General features: G+C 31.6%; 1 protein-coding gene and 1 pseudogene across 1 annotated transcript; both read right to left on the bottom strand.

The window, feature by feature from the left end:
- LOC111390763 overlaps window positions 1-2,617 on the bottom strand; it is a 9,084-nt pseudogene extending 6,467 nt beyond the window's left edge.
- Window positions 2,618-13,138: 10,521 nt separating this feature from the next.
- LOC111390756 (polygalacturonase-like) lies at window positions 13,139-15,055 on the bottom strand. Its single transcript, XM_023015861.1, has 4 exons — window positions 14,606-15,055; window positions 13,757-14,046; window positions 13,434-13,662; window positions 13,139-13,357 (listed from the first exon to the last, which is right to left on the bottom strand). The coding sequence occupies exons 1-4, from the start codon at window positions 15,053-15,055 to the stop codon at window positions 13,139-13,141; spliced, it is 1,188 nt and encodes a 395-aa protein (XP_022871629.1).
- Window positions 15,056-16,716: the final 1,661 nt, after the last annotated feature.

The following is a 16,716-nucleotide window of genomic DNA, read 5'->3' as shown; positions in this document are numbered from 1 at the left end:
TCCATATTTCCAATTTAATTTCTCCAAACCCCCCCCCCCCCCCCCCACCCCAATTTTTTTAGAAAATGAGTGAAATAGTACTTTTTTGAAAAATGAGTAATTGAAAAATGAATGAAAAGTTTTTTTGTTTACATGTAATATTATTTTATAAAAAATTGTTTAGTTGAAAATAGGAGAACAAAAAATGATTTAATGGGGGTCAAACAGGGGCATAGTGTGGTACACGGCAGCCCTAGATGATGATTTATAAGGTTTCAATATTATTTCAATAATTACTATTCTTTTAAGTATAATTGATGCAAAAGAAAATTCTACTTGTACATAATTATTGCACATAATAATATTCATAATGTGATATGGCAATCATCTGATTGTTGATGTGCAAGTATAAGATTTGAATTAAAGGTTGGATCCAATGCCACGTGTAATTATGGATATTATTATGTAAACAATTATATTCATGTGGCACTTCCCTTGACGCAAAATTCCGTAACCTTTGCTTCTATTATTAAGCACCTGTTTGGCCTCCATTTTGTGAAAATGAAAATGAGTGAAATAATATTTTTTTGAAAAATGAATAGTTGAAAAAAAAGGAAATTTTTTTGATTTACGTGTAATATTATTTTGTGAAAGATTTTATGGTTGAAAATAGGAGAAAGAAAAATGAAATGCAATGGAATAGAATAGAAGTTAATAAAGGCCAAATGGGGGCTAAGGTTTAATAGTACAATACTGTTGTAAATTGTAAATTTATTAGTGAATGACAATTACATTCCTGCATTCCTTAAGATTATTATGGTTTTATACATTATTCTTTTTTATAAATATAGGACTTTGGTTATAAATAAAATACAAACAAATCTATTGATTTTTATTCTCTTTTATTTTTCTCTCTTTTCATAACACGTTATTAGTACGATAACTTAATTTTTCCAAGTTATTGAAGATTTTTTTACTTATACATTTTGGGTAATTAATTTTTCTATATAAATTTGTATCATATTTATATGATAATTAATTATTTTAAATGTTTTTTTTATAAATTTTAAATTAATAATTTATCACATTATTACTCTAAAATAGTACAATATTATAATTAATATTCCAAAATAATATTATGTTTATTTCCCCTAAAGAGCGTAATATTACAATCAATGTTCTAGAAGAAGCAATAATAAAATATAACATACTCTTGAAATAGTATATATCCCGAATTAATAATGATGCGAAATTAAAAATTCAAATGGATATTCAATGAAGAAGCAAAAGATTCTTCAATTCAATACTATATGATGTTTGTTCTCTTTAACAAAAATTTTTCATTGACCATCATTAACTAAAATAGGAACTGAATTCCCTATATTAACAAAAAAAAAATTAATTAGGATGATAAATGGGTCTCATCATTCTCCACGTTGATCATCTAAATATTATTTTTATCTAATAGATTTTATACATATATTAAATGATTGCACGGTATTCGCAACATGAAGTTTGCAAAATTATTGCTCAAATTTTAATTATAAGCATAATTTCAGATTATATAATCAAAATTGTGTCTTGTTAATGCTAGTGGGTATAAATCTCAATATTTTAATAAGTATTAATTGGAATGTCGATAAATGATTTAATACTATTGTTTAGTAAACGCCTCCTTTCAATTTAATTGAAAACGAAATACTTCTTATGATGACCCAAATTCTATAATTTAAGTCACTATCTACATGCTGTATTCCAAATACATATAACATAAAATTTTATTCCACGAATAAAATATAACACAATTTTATAATTATAATCGAATTAAACATGTCTAAGATTTCTAAATTAAATTTTTATGAATTAAACTAAGAAATTGTTGAAATAAACAAATATCTTATTACACCGGATTATTTTTTTTGTGTCCCATAATTCCTGACACCTCGACTAGGGGCGGAGCCACGTAGAGGCCAGTGCAAGCTGAGATTTCTTGCAGCAATAGCCCACATTGGGATTTTCAACAATGCCCGAACTGCGATTTTCGGTAGGTCAAGGTTGGATGCAGCCCAACTTGCCATTGTTGCAGACAATCTCCAGAAGCTTGAAACGAAAGGTAAGCTAGGAAGGGAATGGAAGATTAGATAGGTTTTACTTTTTACTTGGGCCAACTTAATATTTTCTAAAGTCTAAATGGTAACTTGTAAGCCTTTTGTTTTGGGCTTCTTATTTATTTTTAAATGAGGCCCATATCTTGTATTGTGAAATGAATCAAATGATTAAGGTATATGTTTTGCTAAAAATATATCATGTAAAATTTGTGTTTGTCAAATTTTTGCCTTTGACTTTGTAAATCTAGTTATGCTGAAGGTTGAGGAATTTTTGTTGTTGGAATAGCTTGTTATGAAAAAAGCTTGAGGGATTATTATTATGAAAAATGATTAACTAATGAATAAGTATTGTTTATGGGCTATTCTTGTAGCTAGAGGTTTTATACACTAACTAGGAGAAGTCTACGCTGCCTAGCAAAAATCTCAAAATTTGACCGTCTAAAATTTTAAATTATGCCATCACTGAATAATTTTCTTGGCTCCGTCCTTGACCACGACAACACAGCATCACCCACCAACCAACGACTCATTCTAACTAGTGATGAGTGGGGAAAGTGGTGAGTACATAAAAATATTCAGTAGAACATGAAAATAATGGTGCAATACCAAATAAAAATATTAAATCATTTGTAAAAATATCATACCCTCATATCATATTTTTAGAACAAATAAGAGCGCATATCATATTATATAGTTGGTACCAAATAGTCATTTCATATCATAACATAATATTATCAACATGAAGAAATAATTTAAGCGGGATAAACCATTTGCATATCGTAATCCTACCTTGATTGATTGTTGAAAAAGAAGCAAGAAATTCACGTTCCCAAATCTTTAATTCCAACTTGTTGCCATATTAACGCATATCCATGTTTTTCTCTTTTCTTTTCCCTCTTTAGGATAGATAATTATTACTTTTGTATTGTATTTAAAGTTGAAAGGAGAAATTAAATTTTTGATAGGCCAAAAATACACATGATGCCGTGATCCCCGTCCCCAAAAGTCACCATCCCGAAATCTAAGAAATAAAAAAAAATAAAATAAAAAATAAAAAAAAGGAAACCATTTTCCTTTCCTGTCCAATCTACACGTGTCAAAACCATTCCTACCAACTCCCAAAATCAAAGCAAGAAAATAATATTAAAATAAAACTAATTGACAACTCTTATCAATTCTCAAAATCAAAGCAATTAAATATTATAAAAATAAGGTTACTTTATCTCTCAATCAACATCAAAGCATTATCATCTAAAAATATTTCTTCATTCTAACTAATGCACGTGTCAATATTAACTTAATTAATTATAAATTTAGGTAATATTTTTTTCAACATTAATAATATGAGTATAACTTATTCAAAATAATTATTTTTCGCGCCTAATATGCATGATTAATTATGAGTTATCTAATGAGCCCGATATTGATATACTTAAACTTGCTCTATCGAAATTTAATTATTTGACTCAAATCGAAATATGAATTTAAAACAAATTTCATTTTAGTTCTCAATTTTTTTTCAAAAATATAAAAATATAACATATAAAACAAATGCATTTTTATTCTAAACATTTTTTGGGCGTTACACTTCCTATATTTGTTTAACGAATTCTATTATGCATTATGCCAACATTATAGTTCTTCATACTATAATGGACTTATGCTAAGAGCTTAATTTTCCCATTTAATTATTTTGATAATGCACCATCTGTAAAATTGAATCACCACAATACACTGAAATAGAAAAGTAAAAATTTATGAGACTAAATGCTTAGTTTGAACCCTTATCACAAATGGACGAAGTTTTATAATGCTGGAAAAACGATTGTCAATTTGATTGGACAATTCTATCAGCTTTAGGGGAAGGAGTCAAGAAATTGAAAATAATGTATAAATACATTATCATCTAAATCATCACAAAATATTATTCGAATCTAAAATTCGAAAGATAATTTATTTAGAGGCATTTACTGATCAAAGAGATAAACAGTATCTCACGCACTAGTTTTAAATGCTCTTATGAAAACAATTTATTAGCATTATATTTGATATATCTATGATAAGGCCGAAGCGTGATGATGTTCAATTCTTAAAAAAAAAAAAAAAAAAAAAAAAATCTTCAAAAGAAAATTGTCAACAACATTTTTGCACGACGATGTACTGCATCTATAGCAAGGAATGAAAATAAATGCATCGAAATATATCGATTGAAGTAATGATTGGCCAAATAAAATGGACAGATGTGTTATAATTGTTTTAGCGAATGTATGTTGAAGGATGGTTATAAAATGATAATATTTGCCCGTGTGTTTTTATAAAGACAGTAAATATTGAATTTGCAATTATGCCAGTTTATGTTGATAATTTAAATTTAATTGTAACTATTAAACAGTTTAACAAAACTGCCGATTATTTGAAAAATGAATTTGATATGAAGGATTTGGGAAAAATCAAATTTTGTCTTGAAATGCAGATTTAATTTTCATAGAATGATTATTTGTTCATCAATCTACATATACAGAAAAAAATTTAAAAATATTTTTATACGGATAGTGCACATTTATTAACATCATTTATGGTTGTTTGATCACTTGATATGAAAAATAATCAATTTCGTCTACTTGAAGATGGAGAAAAAAATTCCTTGTCTTAGAGTACCATATCTTAGTGCAATTGAAGTATTAACTTATCTTGCAAACTACAATCGACTCGGCATAACTTTCCTGCAAATCTCTTTGCAAGATATAACTCCACACCAATCGTAGGCATTGGAATGGTGTTAAACCAATTTTTTGCATTACATAAAGGGCACTGTTGATTTGGGATTATTATATTCTTAAAGATCAGAATCTGCTTTAGTAGGATATACAGATGCAGGTTATCTCTCTGATCCACATAAAACTAAATCACAAACAGGATATGTGTTTACACATGGTGAAAAAGCTATATTACGGAGATCTATGAACCAAACTTTGACAGCAACATCCTCAAATTATTCTGAAATTATTACAATATATGAAGTAGGACGAAAGTGTGTATGGTTGAGAAATATGACCCATCATATCCAAACATTATGCGAGTTAACTCCAACCAAAAGATAGCCCAAAAATTATGATGGGACGAAGCATATTTCTCCAAAATTCTTTCATACACATGAGTTTCAAAAGAATGTACAACATCGATGCGTAACAAATTCGTTCAAGTGACAACTTGACCGATTTATTTATAGAAGCATTGCGACATCTATATTTAAAAAAATTGGTTCATAAGATAGGAGTGCATTACTTAAAGATTTTTAGTGATCAACATTAGGAGGAGTGGATGTACTCTTTTTCCTTTACATTGGTTTCATTCCACTGGATTTTCCGACTAAGATTTTAATAAGATAGCATTTATTTATAATATTCTAAAAATAATTGTACTCTTTTTCTACATTTGATTCTTTTGTTCAATTGGATTTTTATCAAACAGAGTTTTAACGAGCCGAATATTTTGTAATGTGTTATTTAAGGGGAAATGTTGTAAATAGTAAGTTTATTAGTGAATGATAATTATACCGTTGTAGCCCTTGAAATTATTATCGATTTATCCTTGATTCTTTCCCATAAACTTTTGGTTCTTAATAAAATACACAGAAATCTATTGATTTTTAATTCTCTCTTCTCTTTTTCTTTCTTTTCATTACAAAATACTCTTATTTAGAGCATGTTTGAGGTCCATTTTTTGAAAATAATGTATTTTGGAATAGTACTTCGATGAAGAATGTGTGGTTAAAAAGTAAAGAAAAATTTTGAATTTACGTATAATATTATTTTATTCAAGAATGTGTAATTGAAAAGAAAAAATAAAAAAATGTATTTTGAAAAAAAAAAAATCAAGTAAAGGCCTATTATTCAAATTATCGAAAACTCCCCTACCTATTGAAAATAGCACAAAGCATCCCTATTTGAAATATTTTATGCAGAATACCCCCCTATTATCAGCATCCGTCCATTCTGTCTAAATTCCAATAAAAAGAGGGAAAATTAAAAAAATGAAAAGGGCATAACTCCCCATCTATATCATACATGGTGTGCAAAACCTCCCCACCCATATTAAAATTTGTAGAAAAAGGACTATTTCACCCGTTTTCTCAATAAAAAGATTAAAATAAAGAATATATCTTCCTATTCAAATAAAACAAAAAGAAAAACAAGAAAAAAAAATAAAGAACTAATTGTAATCATACTCTCAAACATTTTATTTGTACTACCCACAATTTCAAAACTTAAAATTTTTTATTTTCTTCCCCCTACCCCTCAAAACTTCAGCTTTAAAATTTTAGATGAAGTATAATGGAAAGCTTGAGGAACCTATAATCAGATGTCTAAACAGTGTTTGCACAGCTGTATAATTTGAAGTAATGGATGCAATTCTTCGAATCATGAGAATGTCATCAAAGGCGTAATGGAAGGGAAGAAAGAGGTGAAATCCGGCAAATTTCCATTGACATTGTGGGAGGTGACTATGGTGTGCGAAATTTTGTAGGTGGTATAAATAAAAATTTTGGGATTGTGATTATGATCAGTTCTTTATTCTACTTATTTCCAATCTTTTTACTAAGAAAATGGATGGCAATGACATTTTTTACCAGTTCTAATAGGTATGTGGGGTTCCCGCATCATGTGTAATTGGTGGGGGATTTTGCCCTTTTAAATTTTCTCAGTTTTTTCTATTTTTATAGGAATTTAATGGCCGGACAGATGAAGGCCAACAGTAGAGGGTATTTCCTACATAATATTTCAAACAAGGATGACTTGTCCTATTTCCAAAAGGCAGGGAAGTTTGGATAATAAATAGGGATATTGTGCTATTAAGCCTTATATGAAGTATTCATATCCCTTCTTCATTTTTTCATTCTTTTTTTTTGGAATAAACATCATCAAGTTATAAATGAGTGTCTATTGAATTTTACCCATGATTACAGTTTGCTAATTAAAAATTAAATGGTTACCAATATTCATTGAACTATTGATTAATTTACCCAATACTTACAGCAGGATAAATATTTTTACGTGAGGGATGAAAAAAATGACATGACAACACATTGCCAGAGGAGGATAAAACGCATTGAATTGATTGATAGTCCATTTAATAGAAATGTTTTCTCTATTAATTATTGATTTCATTAATTTAATGAACATACATATGGAAAAAGGTGCATATGGGTTAGGTTTAATGCTTCAAAATTGGGTTGAAATCTTGAAAGATCACGTTTGACTTGAATTTGAAAAGAAATCAAATTACATTTAAGATTTTTTCCTTTTATGCTGTTTAACCTAATTCTAATATATTTTCTTACCTTTTAAGACCCCATTAGGTTTATAGACGTGACCTATAAATTAGAGACTCATTTGTCAGTTTTATATGGAATGGTATGATAAGTATATTTTATACATTTATTCGGATTCTAAAATAATAATATTTGATAGTTCTTTTCACAAATTATACCCTAAATTGTTTTATTTTATATGTTTAATAGGTAAATTCTATGGATAAAAAGGGAATCGAAGGAAGGAAGCAAAAATTGGCAAAGAAATGACAAATCCAAAGCACGAGGACTAAATTGGCTCAAGGATTTAATTGTATGATTTTAAAACAAGTGAGGACTTGAAGAAAATAAAGGATTCAATGGGCCTAATTTGTGGACTTTGTTTTGATCCAAATTCAAAAGGGTTTCCAGCATGAATATATATATATATATATATATAGAAGACGACAGTTTTCTGGAAAGTAGGGAGGCTAAAAGAAAAGGAGTTGAGGGAGATTATACACGTAGAGAGTGCCGACTAAGGGAAAACATTGGATTACCAAAACAATTGGGCGGCTGAATTTGATATAAAAAATAAATAAATAAATAAAAATAAAAATAAAAAATGAAAGGGCTGGAATTTGCACAAGTTAAAGCATTAAAGTTACTGTGAGGATTATAAAATCAAGCATTAGCGGCCACTTTGGGGACTGATTTTTGTACACGTATATAGGCGGCTGGAATTGATTTTATACATGGATAATAGCCTCCTGAAGTTGATATATATACACATACACGCAGATAGGAGCAACCAAGATTATTAGACTACGCACACAAAAAAAAAAAGTCGAGCTGTTTGGGATCATTGGAAGAAACAAACTAGGAAGTTGCTGAAATTAAAAGAAAAAAGACAGATTTTTGGCATTAAACGGGAAATTGGGCAGCCTCTGGAGATAAATATAAGCTGGTGACGGTCACGCATATCCGTAGAACGGTAGAAGAGAGGACATACACAAGAGTGGGCTGCAGTTTTGGAAATTGGAATTAATTCCCAATCTTCGTTCGATAATTTATCAACAATTGAGCAAGAATTAGTCACGTTCCGTCAATTTTTTGTGATGTCTTTTAACTTTTGCATGTTTAATTTTGACAATATGCTTGGCTAATTTTTTATATTGTTAGGATGTGATGAACTCTCGTTATAAATTTTTGGGTTGAATAATTAAATTGACATTAAATTTGTTTGAATTCATGGATGTTTATTATGGTTTAACTTGCTTTTCAATTACTTGGCCATTAATTGAATTGTTTGTGAATTTTATTATCATCGAGAGAGGTAATAAGATTGTTAGTACATATTAATAAATATTGTGAGGTTCGATAAAAGATAGAAATATACATTTATGCTTCACATAATTGTTAAAGATGTTCTAGCTCGTTAATGTATTTACCATGTTCGCATCTTCCATCGAGAGATAGGAAGGTCACATGAGAGGAATATATTTAATAACTATCGAGAGAGATTTTTAATTAAAATAGGAACATTGACCAACAAGAATGATTCAAATTGTCAATTTAAATTTTGAACTAAAAATTGAGTAGCAAAGGGGATTCCACATCTTAAAAATACTTTTCGCGAATTTGATAAATTTTTACTTAGCTTTCAATTTAGTTGCTAGATTTAATATTGTGTAGTCACGACTTGATTTTGCTATTTGATTAAGGGTATTGTTAATTTTAACCGGATCAAACATATAGTTCTCGTGGGTTTGACACTCTATACACTATTATATTATTTGTTTATGATCCCATCCACTTGTGGAAAATCAATCGACCATGGTAACAGAGTACGTGTTGCAGGTTCTTCGTGATTTGGTTGAAATTTTTCAAGTATGAATTTGTTGAAGTATGAAATTCCTCTGGTGGATTGCAATACAAGATTTTCGATGTGGCAAGTAAAGATGAGGGCTGTGTTGACGTAGATGGATCTTCACGATGCTTTGCTGGGTTTTGAAAGGATACCAACAAATTTGTCTGTGGAGGAGAAACAACAAAGGGATTGCAAGGCTCTAGCACAGATTCATCTTCACTTATCCAACAATATTCTGCAGGATGTCTTGAAGGAGAAAACGGCTGTTGCTTTGTGGTTGAAGTTGGAGCAGTTGTGTATGACTAAGAGTCTTACAAGTAAATTGGTTCCCAAGCAGAAAGTTGTATTCACATCACATGGTGGAAGGAGAGTCGTTGGAAGAACATGTTGCCTTGTTCAAAGAAATAGTTGCAGATCTGGAGATGTTAGAGGTTAAGTACGATGAAGAGGATCTTACCTTGATCCTGTTGTGTTCGCTGTCTGGATCTTATGCGTCGTTTCGGGATACTATCTTGTATAGTCGAGGTATTTTGACTATAGAAGATGTCTATGATGCTTTGCACTGAAATGAGAAAATAAAGCATTTGGTTGGAGCTACATTAAGGGATGGGGAAGCTCTTGTATCTCAAGGTGGTCGACGAAGAGGTAGATCGAGAGTTAGATTTAGTAATGTGAATTGTTACTACTGCAAAAGGAAGGGACATATTCAGAAGGATTGCGTCATGTTGTAGGCTAAACGTGATTTAGCTGCAAATCGTGGGGTGCAATCTTTGAATTAAGATGAAACCAAAGTAGTTGAGAATTGTTCAGGTAGCAAAGATATGATGTTGACCGTGGTATCTGATGTAGAGTCTAGGCCTGACGAGGAGTGGATTCTTGATTCAGCATGTTCGCACCATATGTGTTCCGATAGAAATTTATTTTAGACATATGAGGCTGTTCAGTAAGGTAGAGTTGTAATGGGAAACAAACAATCTTACCGTATTGTTAGGATCGGTCAAGTTAGATTGAGGCTATGGGATGGAACATTTAGAACAATTGATCAGGTTCGACATTTTCCTGACCTGAAAAGGAATCTCATTTCCCTAAGTACCCTGGATGCAAAAGGGTATAAATTCTTTGGAGGAGGTGGAGTCTTGAAGGTCCGAAAGGGAGTCCGAGTTGTACTGAAGGGACGGAAAAGATCCCAGTTGTACATTTTGCAGGGAAGTGCAGAACTAGTTAACAGGAAACATTTGGATAAGTTTAATACCATGGTGAAAATTCAGTTTGGTACAGTACCTCCTATGTTGGGCTCTGAGTCGATTCAGAACACTGCTAGGGAGAGTGTTGGTGATTCCGTTTTCCACTAATTTTAGTGGGTGCATTGTGTTCAGTTGTTGGGGTAGAACTCATCAAGCGTAGGCATCAGGATGTCATCAATGTCTGGGGTGCTTTTGGGGATGTTGAAAGCGATAGTTCTAGCAAGGGACCTTTTGATCCAGCATGTGGTATGGTTTCTGCTATAGGGTATGCTTCAACCCTATTTGATCAATAGTAATTCCTCGGTTGAATTTTGGGAACCCAGGGATTGGGTTCCCGTGTCGTTTGTGGACGCCATGCAGAGGACGATGGTTTGGTGATGGATATTTTGGTTATTGTGTTGAGGAGATTGGTTAGTTCATTTCGAAACAAACGGATTTGAAATTTTGGAGTTTCGTTTGTTGCACCGAAATTTTGAGTTAGGGTGGAAATTGTTAGGTTTAATACCTCAAAATTGGGTTGAAATTTTGGAAGATCACGTTTGACTTGAATTTGGAAAGAAATCAAATTACATTCCTTTTACGTGATTTGACCTAATTCTAGTATATTTTCTTACCTTTTAGGATCCCATTAGGTTTATGGATGTGACCTATAAATTAGAGACTCTTTTGTCAATTTTAGATGAAGCAGTATTGTTATCCTGTATTATTCTCTTCATATTGTTAATTTAATAAATTTCATCATTCCTCAACTTAATTTCTCTTTTTCTACTTTACTTTAATCTTATTTTCGTGGTATAATCTTGAATATTTCATTATTGCTATTAAATCTCAATCTTGCATCGCCTTTGGGATCAACAATAGGTGGTATAATCATGTTCTATATTTTGTTGTGCTGCTATTTATGTTGGAAGCCTTGAAATATTTGAGGTACGAAATGGATTTATTTACTACCTCATATTCAATTGATTGAAGGACTGATTTGAGAAGTACGATTTACACTTGAATAACTAAAATTCTTTTTGTTAAAATCATTTTATAGCTTGTTTGTCTCCGACTTTGGGAGAATATAGAGTTTTGAATAGTAATTTTTGAAGAATGTGTAGGTGAAATTTAAAAAAAAAAATATTGTTTTGTTTGTAGAATATTTTATTGTATGAATGTGTGGTGGAAAATGTTATTGTAGCAAACAATTTTATTTTTTATTTTTGTTAAAGGATGACAAGCAGAAGCATATTATGTTGTGTATTTAAACGTGATTGTGCTGATGAGTTTCAACATCTGCAAAATACCGTTCATGATACCTTTCCCTTGGGATATGCATTTCAGACTCAATTGATGAACCTTAAAATTCCTCCAACTGTTGCTCTTTGTATTGGTAATACCTTTTTTATTTTTGAATTTGAAATATTCAATCTCCACTACTCTCACGGGATGAACCAATACAAGACTTCTGAAGTTTTAACCCCGTAATCTTAAGTTTATATAAAAGAAGGCCCAGTATATATTTGAAACAAGGACAAAAAATTAAGTTATTTAAAATTGTCCAAATAAAAAATGTTAACAAAATTGTTGTGTACCTCGCACCTTTCAACGGTCGAGTTTTAGCTTTGGACACTCAAATAAGAATGTAAAAGTATATTTTGGGCAACATTTTGAGTGGCATGTCCTGAGCATAAAAAATGCCGTTATCACTTACTACTCAAAAAAGTTTAACACCGTTTTTTCTTTTTTTTGTGAGGCTGAATATTTTTCTTACAGTTTCGTAAATTTGCCATGCAACTTGACTAAGAAATTTATTGAAAGAGGAGCCAATAAGTGAAGTCAGATCTCAATACAAAGGTTGTCTCTTGTAATCCCTGCTCCTCTTCAACATCCCTAATAATCCGATGGCCTGATTTTAAACGTAAAATAGCACAAGTTTCTAGTAAATATTTATGGGCTGAGCCTTTCAATTTGCATGGCACCTATCATTTAGCTTTGACTCTTGGAATGTATAGTACATTACCTCTCAAAGTGCATATGTCATTTCTTGCAAAAACTATTTTGAGTTAATTTAAGAATGGTAACGGGGCGAATTGGGGTCGATGCAACCTCCTCTGTCTTGCAAGGTATTTATTAGCACCCGTACAGCCCCTGTTACTCGTTTAAGGATGGGCGGGGCCCTTGCCCCATTTAGTACCGTTAATTTTTTTTAATAATTCATTTTATTGCCTCCATTTTTTAAATTTATTAAAATTTTTAATTAATTTATTTATTTGTAAAAGTTGAATTATTCAAATATATTTGGTAAACTAAGACTTTTATTGTTTGTCATATGTTTTTAATAATCTAAGTTGTCATCTTCTATTAGAACTAATGAAATTTTGTGGAATTTTCTATTTAAAGTATTGAAATCTTAGAAAAAAAGAAAGGAAAAGAAAAAATGTTAAATGGGGTAGGGCCCTTGTTACCAGTACCAGCCTCCCTAGCCCCGTCCCCGACCCGAATATCTGATTAAGCGGGTAATCGAGGCAAGGCCCACAGGTATCGAGTTTGACAGTTTTTTTTTTTTTTTTTGTCATCCCTACTTTAATCAATTAAAGCAATAAACAAAAGTAAATGTAATTAATTAAGCCTAAAACAAGATAATTGCAGTTGTAAATTTCTTCTACAAACAGCTTGTTGGCTGGATTACACCAGAAGTCGTCCCGGCAGCATTTGCGCATGACGCTTTGGCTGCTTGATTTTTGTAAGTTAAGTTTACGTCTTCCAATCTAATTCCCCGACATGGATTTGCCTTGCTACAATCGAACTTCACAGCAACTTCAGTTGCCGATGTCCCATGGATGTCCTTGTACGTAACATCACTTATTTTCACGCCCGAAATCTGTCGCAATTCAAAAATAAATTATTATATATACTTAATAATTAATATTGATGTAATTAGAAATTATGAATCATACCTGGCCTGGACAGTTTTTGTTGTTTGGACAATAATTTTGGTCTATCACAATGGGATTTTGCACATTTGTCATAATGGCATGCTGGAAGAGAACATCTCGTACAAATCCAGTGCTTTGTCTGGCCCATGTTTTTATTCTTAGACCATTTTGGGTATTCTTAAATGTAACCGCTTTAACTGTCACTTTCTCAACACCAACTTCTTTAAAATCCTTGCCCAGACTTCCAATGCTGAAATATACAGAAATGCGGTTCGTTTTCGTCGGGATTGATTTGAACTATTATAAAGTAATTAAAATTGATGTTAATTTAATTATATACCAACCTGATGCCATGGCCAGGACCACAAGTAACGTTTTCAATCCACAAGTTTGAGGTTCCTGGACCAATTGAGATGCAGTCATCTCCGGTACTGATCTTAGAGTTCAAGATTGTGACTCCGGTCGACAATTGGACGTGAATGCCATCTGTGTTAGGGCTATTGCCTGGAGCCAAAACTTTTACTCCTTGAAGCTCTACGTTGTCACATCCGTTGATTACTATATGGAACATTTGACTATTTAGCAACGTTAATCCATTGACTGCGACATCTTTTGAGTTTGAAACCCCCAATGTCTGAATGTATACAGATTAAACAAAGAGAATTAAACCTATGATTAATTAGTAGTAGAAAAAAAAAATTAAAATAGAATGAGAAATTATGTCAATAGGACAAGGTAGAAAGCAAATATAACATTAGTAGCTTTGAATATAAATAAACGAAAAAGACACGAAAAATAAAGTTTTGAATAATGAATTTTTAGAGAAAGTGTTGTTAAAAAGGTTAGAAAAGTTTTGAGTTTACATACAAAATTTTTTATTATTGTGTGGATGTATGATTAAAAATAAGTATATAGAATAAAAAGTTTTGAAAAAAATGATTGTCAAACATGGACTAAGAGTAAAACTCATTTTGGGTTGTAACCTACCTATCAAAAAGCATTAAGTTGAAGAAATTAATATTGAACTAACTGTGACCCACCACTTGTTCACTAACGAGGCAGTTATCCCATTTACGATAAAACCGTCTAGCATGAGATATGACTATCAAGTTTCCCAACTTTTTTGTTTTTGTTATTTGAAAAACAAACTGAAGAAAGGAATACAATCGACTAAAGCCAGAGAGAGGATATACTGTTGCGCCACTATGGCAACTCTTGCCGGTACTCTTGCAAGCCCACAAGCCAGTGCCTTGTCCATCAAGAATGCCACCTTCAATTGAAACCCCATCTGCACCTTCAAATAAAAGCCAGTTACCTGCATTTCCGATCACATCATAGTCCGAAGGTGCCACGAGTGTACCGTCGATTTTAATAATTATAGCTTTGTTCTCGCATAGTCCTTTGAAGTGTGCATTCTTAACCAAGTACCTTCCCGGAGGCGCATAGACTGTGGCTGGACCAGGCGAGCCACAAGCTGCGGACCATGCTTTCAAGAAAGCCGTAGTCGAATCAGTTTTGCCATCACCCTTTGCTCCTAAATCTAAAACATTGTATGTAACTCGATTAATGGCTAAGGATCGATTGAACAAGGAGAACATAAGTGATACTATAAGAATTATAGTAATCGGATTTGCCATTGGCATTGTAATTTGAGAATTTGGAGTTAAATTGGATTTAATGAGGAGTTGATGCGGTTAGTGAGGAATTTATAGAGGAGATTGAATGCAAGGAGATGAGAGGCTTAACAAACAGAAAAAGAAAAAAGAATATCAGCCAATAGAATCAGGAGCAAGCAATCCCGCCGAAATTAGGATGGGAAGTTTGAACTTGCAACAGACAACTATCTTACTTTTCACTCCGCGGCAGACCCAGACTTTAGTGTTGTGGGATCAAAATTTTAAATATAATTTTTTTAAAAATAACATAAGATTAATAAAAATAAGTTAATATGTATTTTGATAGTTTGAAAATGTCATATACTTACATCATTATCAATATTATTAAATAAATTTTACTACTTGTATAGTTTTGTATTAAGCTAACAGTGAGTAAATTAAATTGAATATAGAAGGTAAATGAATTGAAATAAAATTCAAGTTTAATTTAGGAAGTAAATGAAATTCAAATGTAAAGCAAATGTAATTTTAAAGTAATTCGAGTTACATTTAATCCGTAACGACCCTAAAAATTTTTGTGTCTATTTCATTTAAGACTTTCGAATGAAAGGATATAAATTATATTGAAAAATTTATCGTGCAAAAACAATAAACGCTAATGAAATAATTAATTTTTTTAAAAGAAAAGACGAGTTAGACGTCTTTTTTAGAGACATACGTTTGATGCATATTTAACTATTTTCGATATCTGTTTTGACCATTCGATATGACAACGTTATAGTTTTTGAAATGAGATATTACATGACATAAATGATTTGTAGATTTGGATAGCACATGATTGCAGACGAATTTTTAAAGTTAGGATATTATCGAAATTCTAAAAATACTAATTTCAAACGGCTTACTTTGACACGTTGTGACTTTTTCTACAGTTGACCACTTTGCACGACATTAATAAGTGAAAAATTAGGTCATGAGCATTTCGAAATAGTATTAAAAATGCAATATTTTGATTTCATTTGACATCTCGTACTGAGTGCATCAACGTAGATTATAAAATGATAAAAAAAAGGTCAAAATTTTGTGGGGTCATTTGAACCCACATGACCCCCCATGTGGGTCCGTCCCTGCTTTTCAGTAGTATTAACAATAGTTCAAGTAAATGATAGGAATTTAAATTTAGAATTTAGATTTTGATCTGAGTCAAAATCAATAATTAATTTTAATTATATATTTTATGAGATTCATAATTTTCAATTATATATTTCATTGACTTTTATTAAAATCTACTAAATATCTGATTTTAATTCCCACAAAACACAAGCTTAATATAACAAGAAGTGTCCCAACCATGGTCGTTGGGTTCGGTCCTTTAGCCCCAACATCAGGGGCGGATGTAGCTTATGGCCAGTTAGGGCAGCCGCCCTAGCTAGCTTCACGGGAACCGCCACGTCGACCGTCGGAAAATCATTTTTTTCCTTCAAAATTTCATACGTTCAGTGGCTTGGGTGTTGCCTGTTGGGCTGTTGGCTGTTGGGCTTCATTTTTTTTTTTTAAATCCGGCCTAATTAAAGATGCCCAAATGACCTGCAGCTTGCTCCACTCCAATATACCCAGATTTTTACAATTACAATTACAATTTACAATCCGAAGCAGAGCCAGAGGCGCAGACGCAGTGACCAGATTGA

This window comes from Olea europaea, unplaced genomic scaffold (assembly GCF_002742605.1).
Source record: "Olea europaea var. sylvestris unplaced genomic scaffold, O_europaea_v1 scaffold713, whole genome shotgun sequence".
In the NCBI taxonomy this organism is placed as follows: Eukaryota; Viridiplantae; Streptophyta; class Magnoliopsida; order Lamiales; family Oleaceae; genus Olea; species Olea europaea.
The sequence above is the reverse complement of the archived record's forward strand: the minus strand, read 5'-3'. Positions and strand labels throughout refer to the sequence as shown.

Bases quoted from the DNA above. Each gene is read 5' to 3' on its own strand.
- LOC111390756 (XM_023015861.1), bottom strand. From the start codon at position 15,055: ATGCCAATGGCAAATCCGATTACTATAATTCTTATAGTATCACTTATG. The intron at 14,047-14,605 runs GTATATCCTCTC...GTATACATTCAG, and splicing joins GTTGCCATAGTGGCGCAACA to ACATTGGGGGTTTCAAACTC. The intron at 13,663-13,756 runs GTTGGTATATAA...TGTATATTTCAG, and splicing joins GGTCCTGGCCATGGCATCAG to CATTGGAAGTCTGGGCAAGG.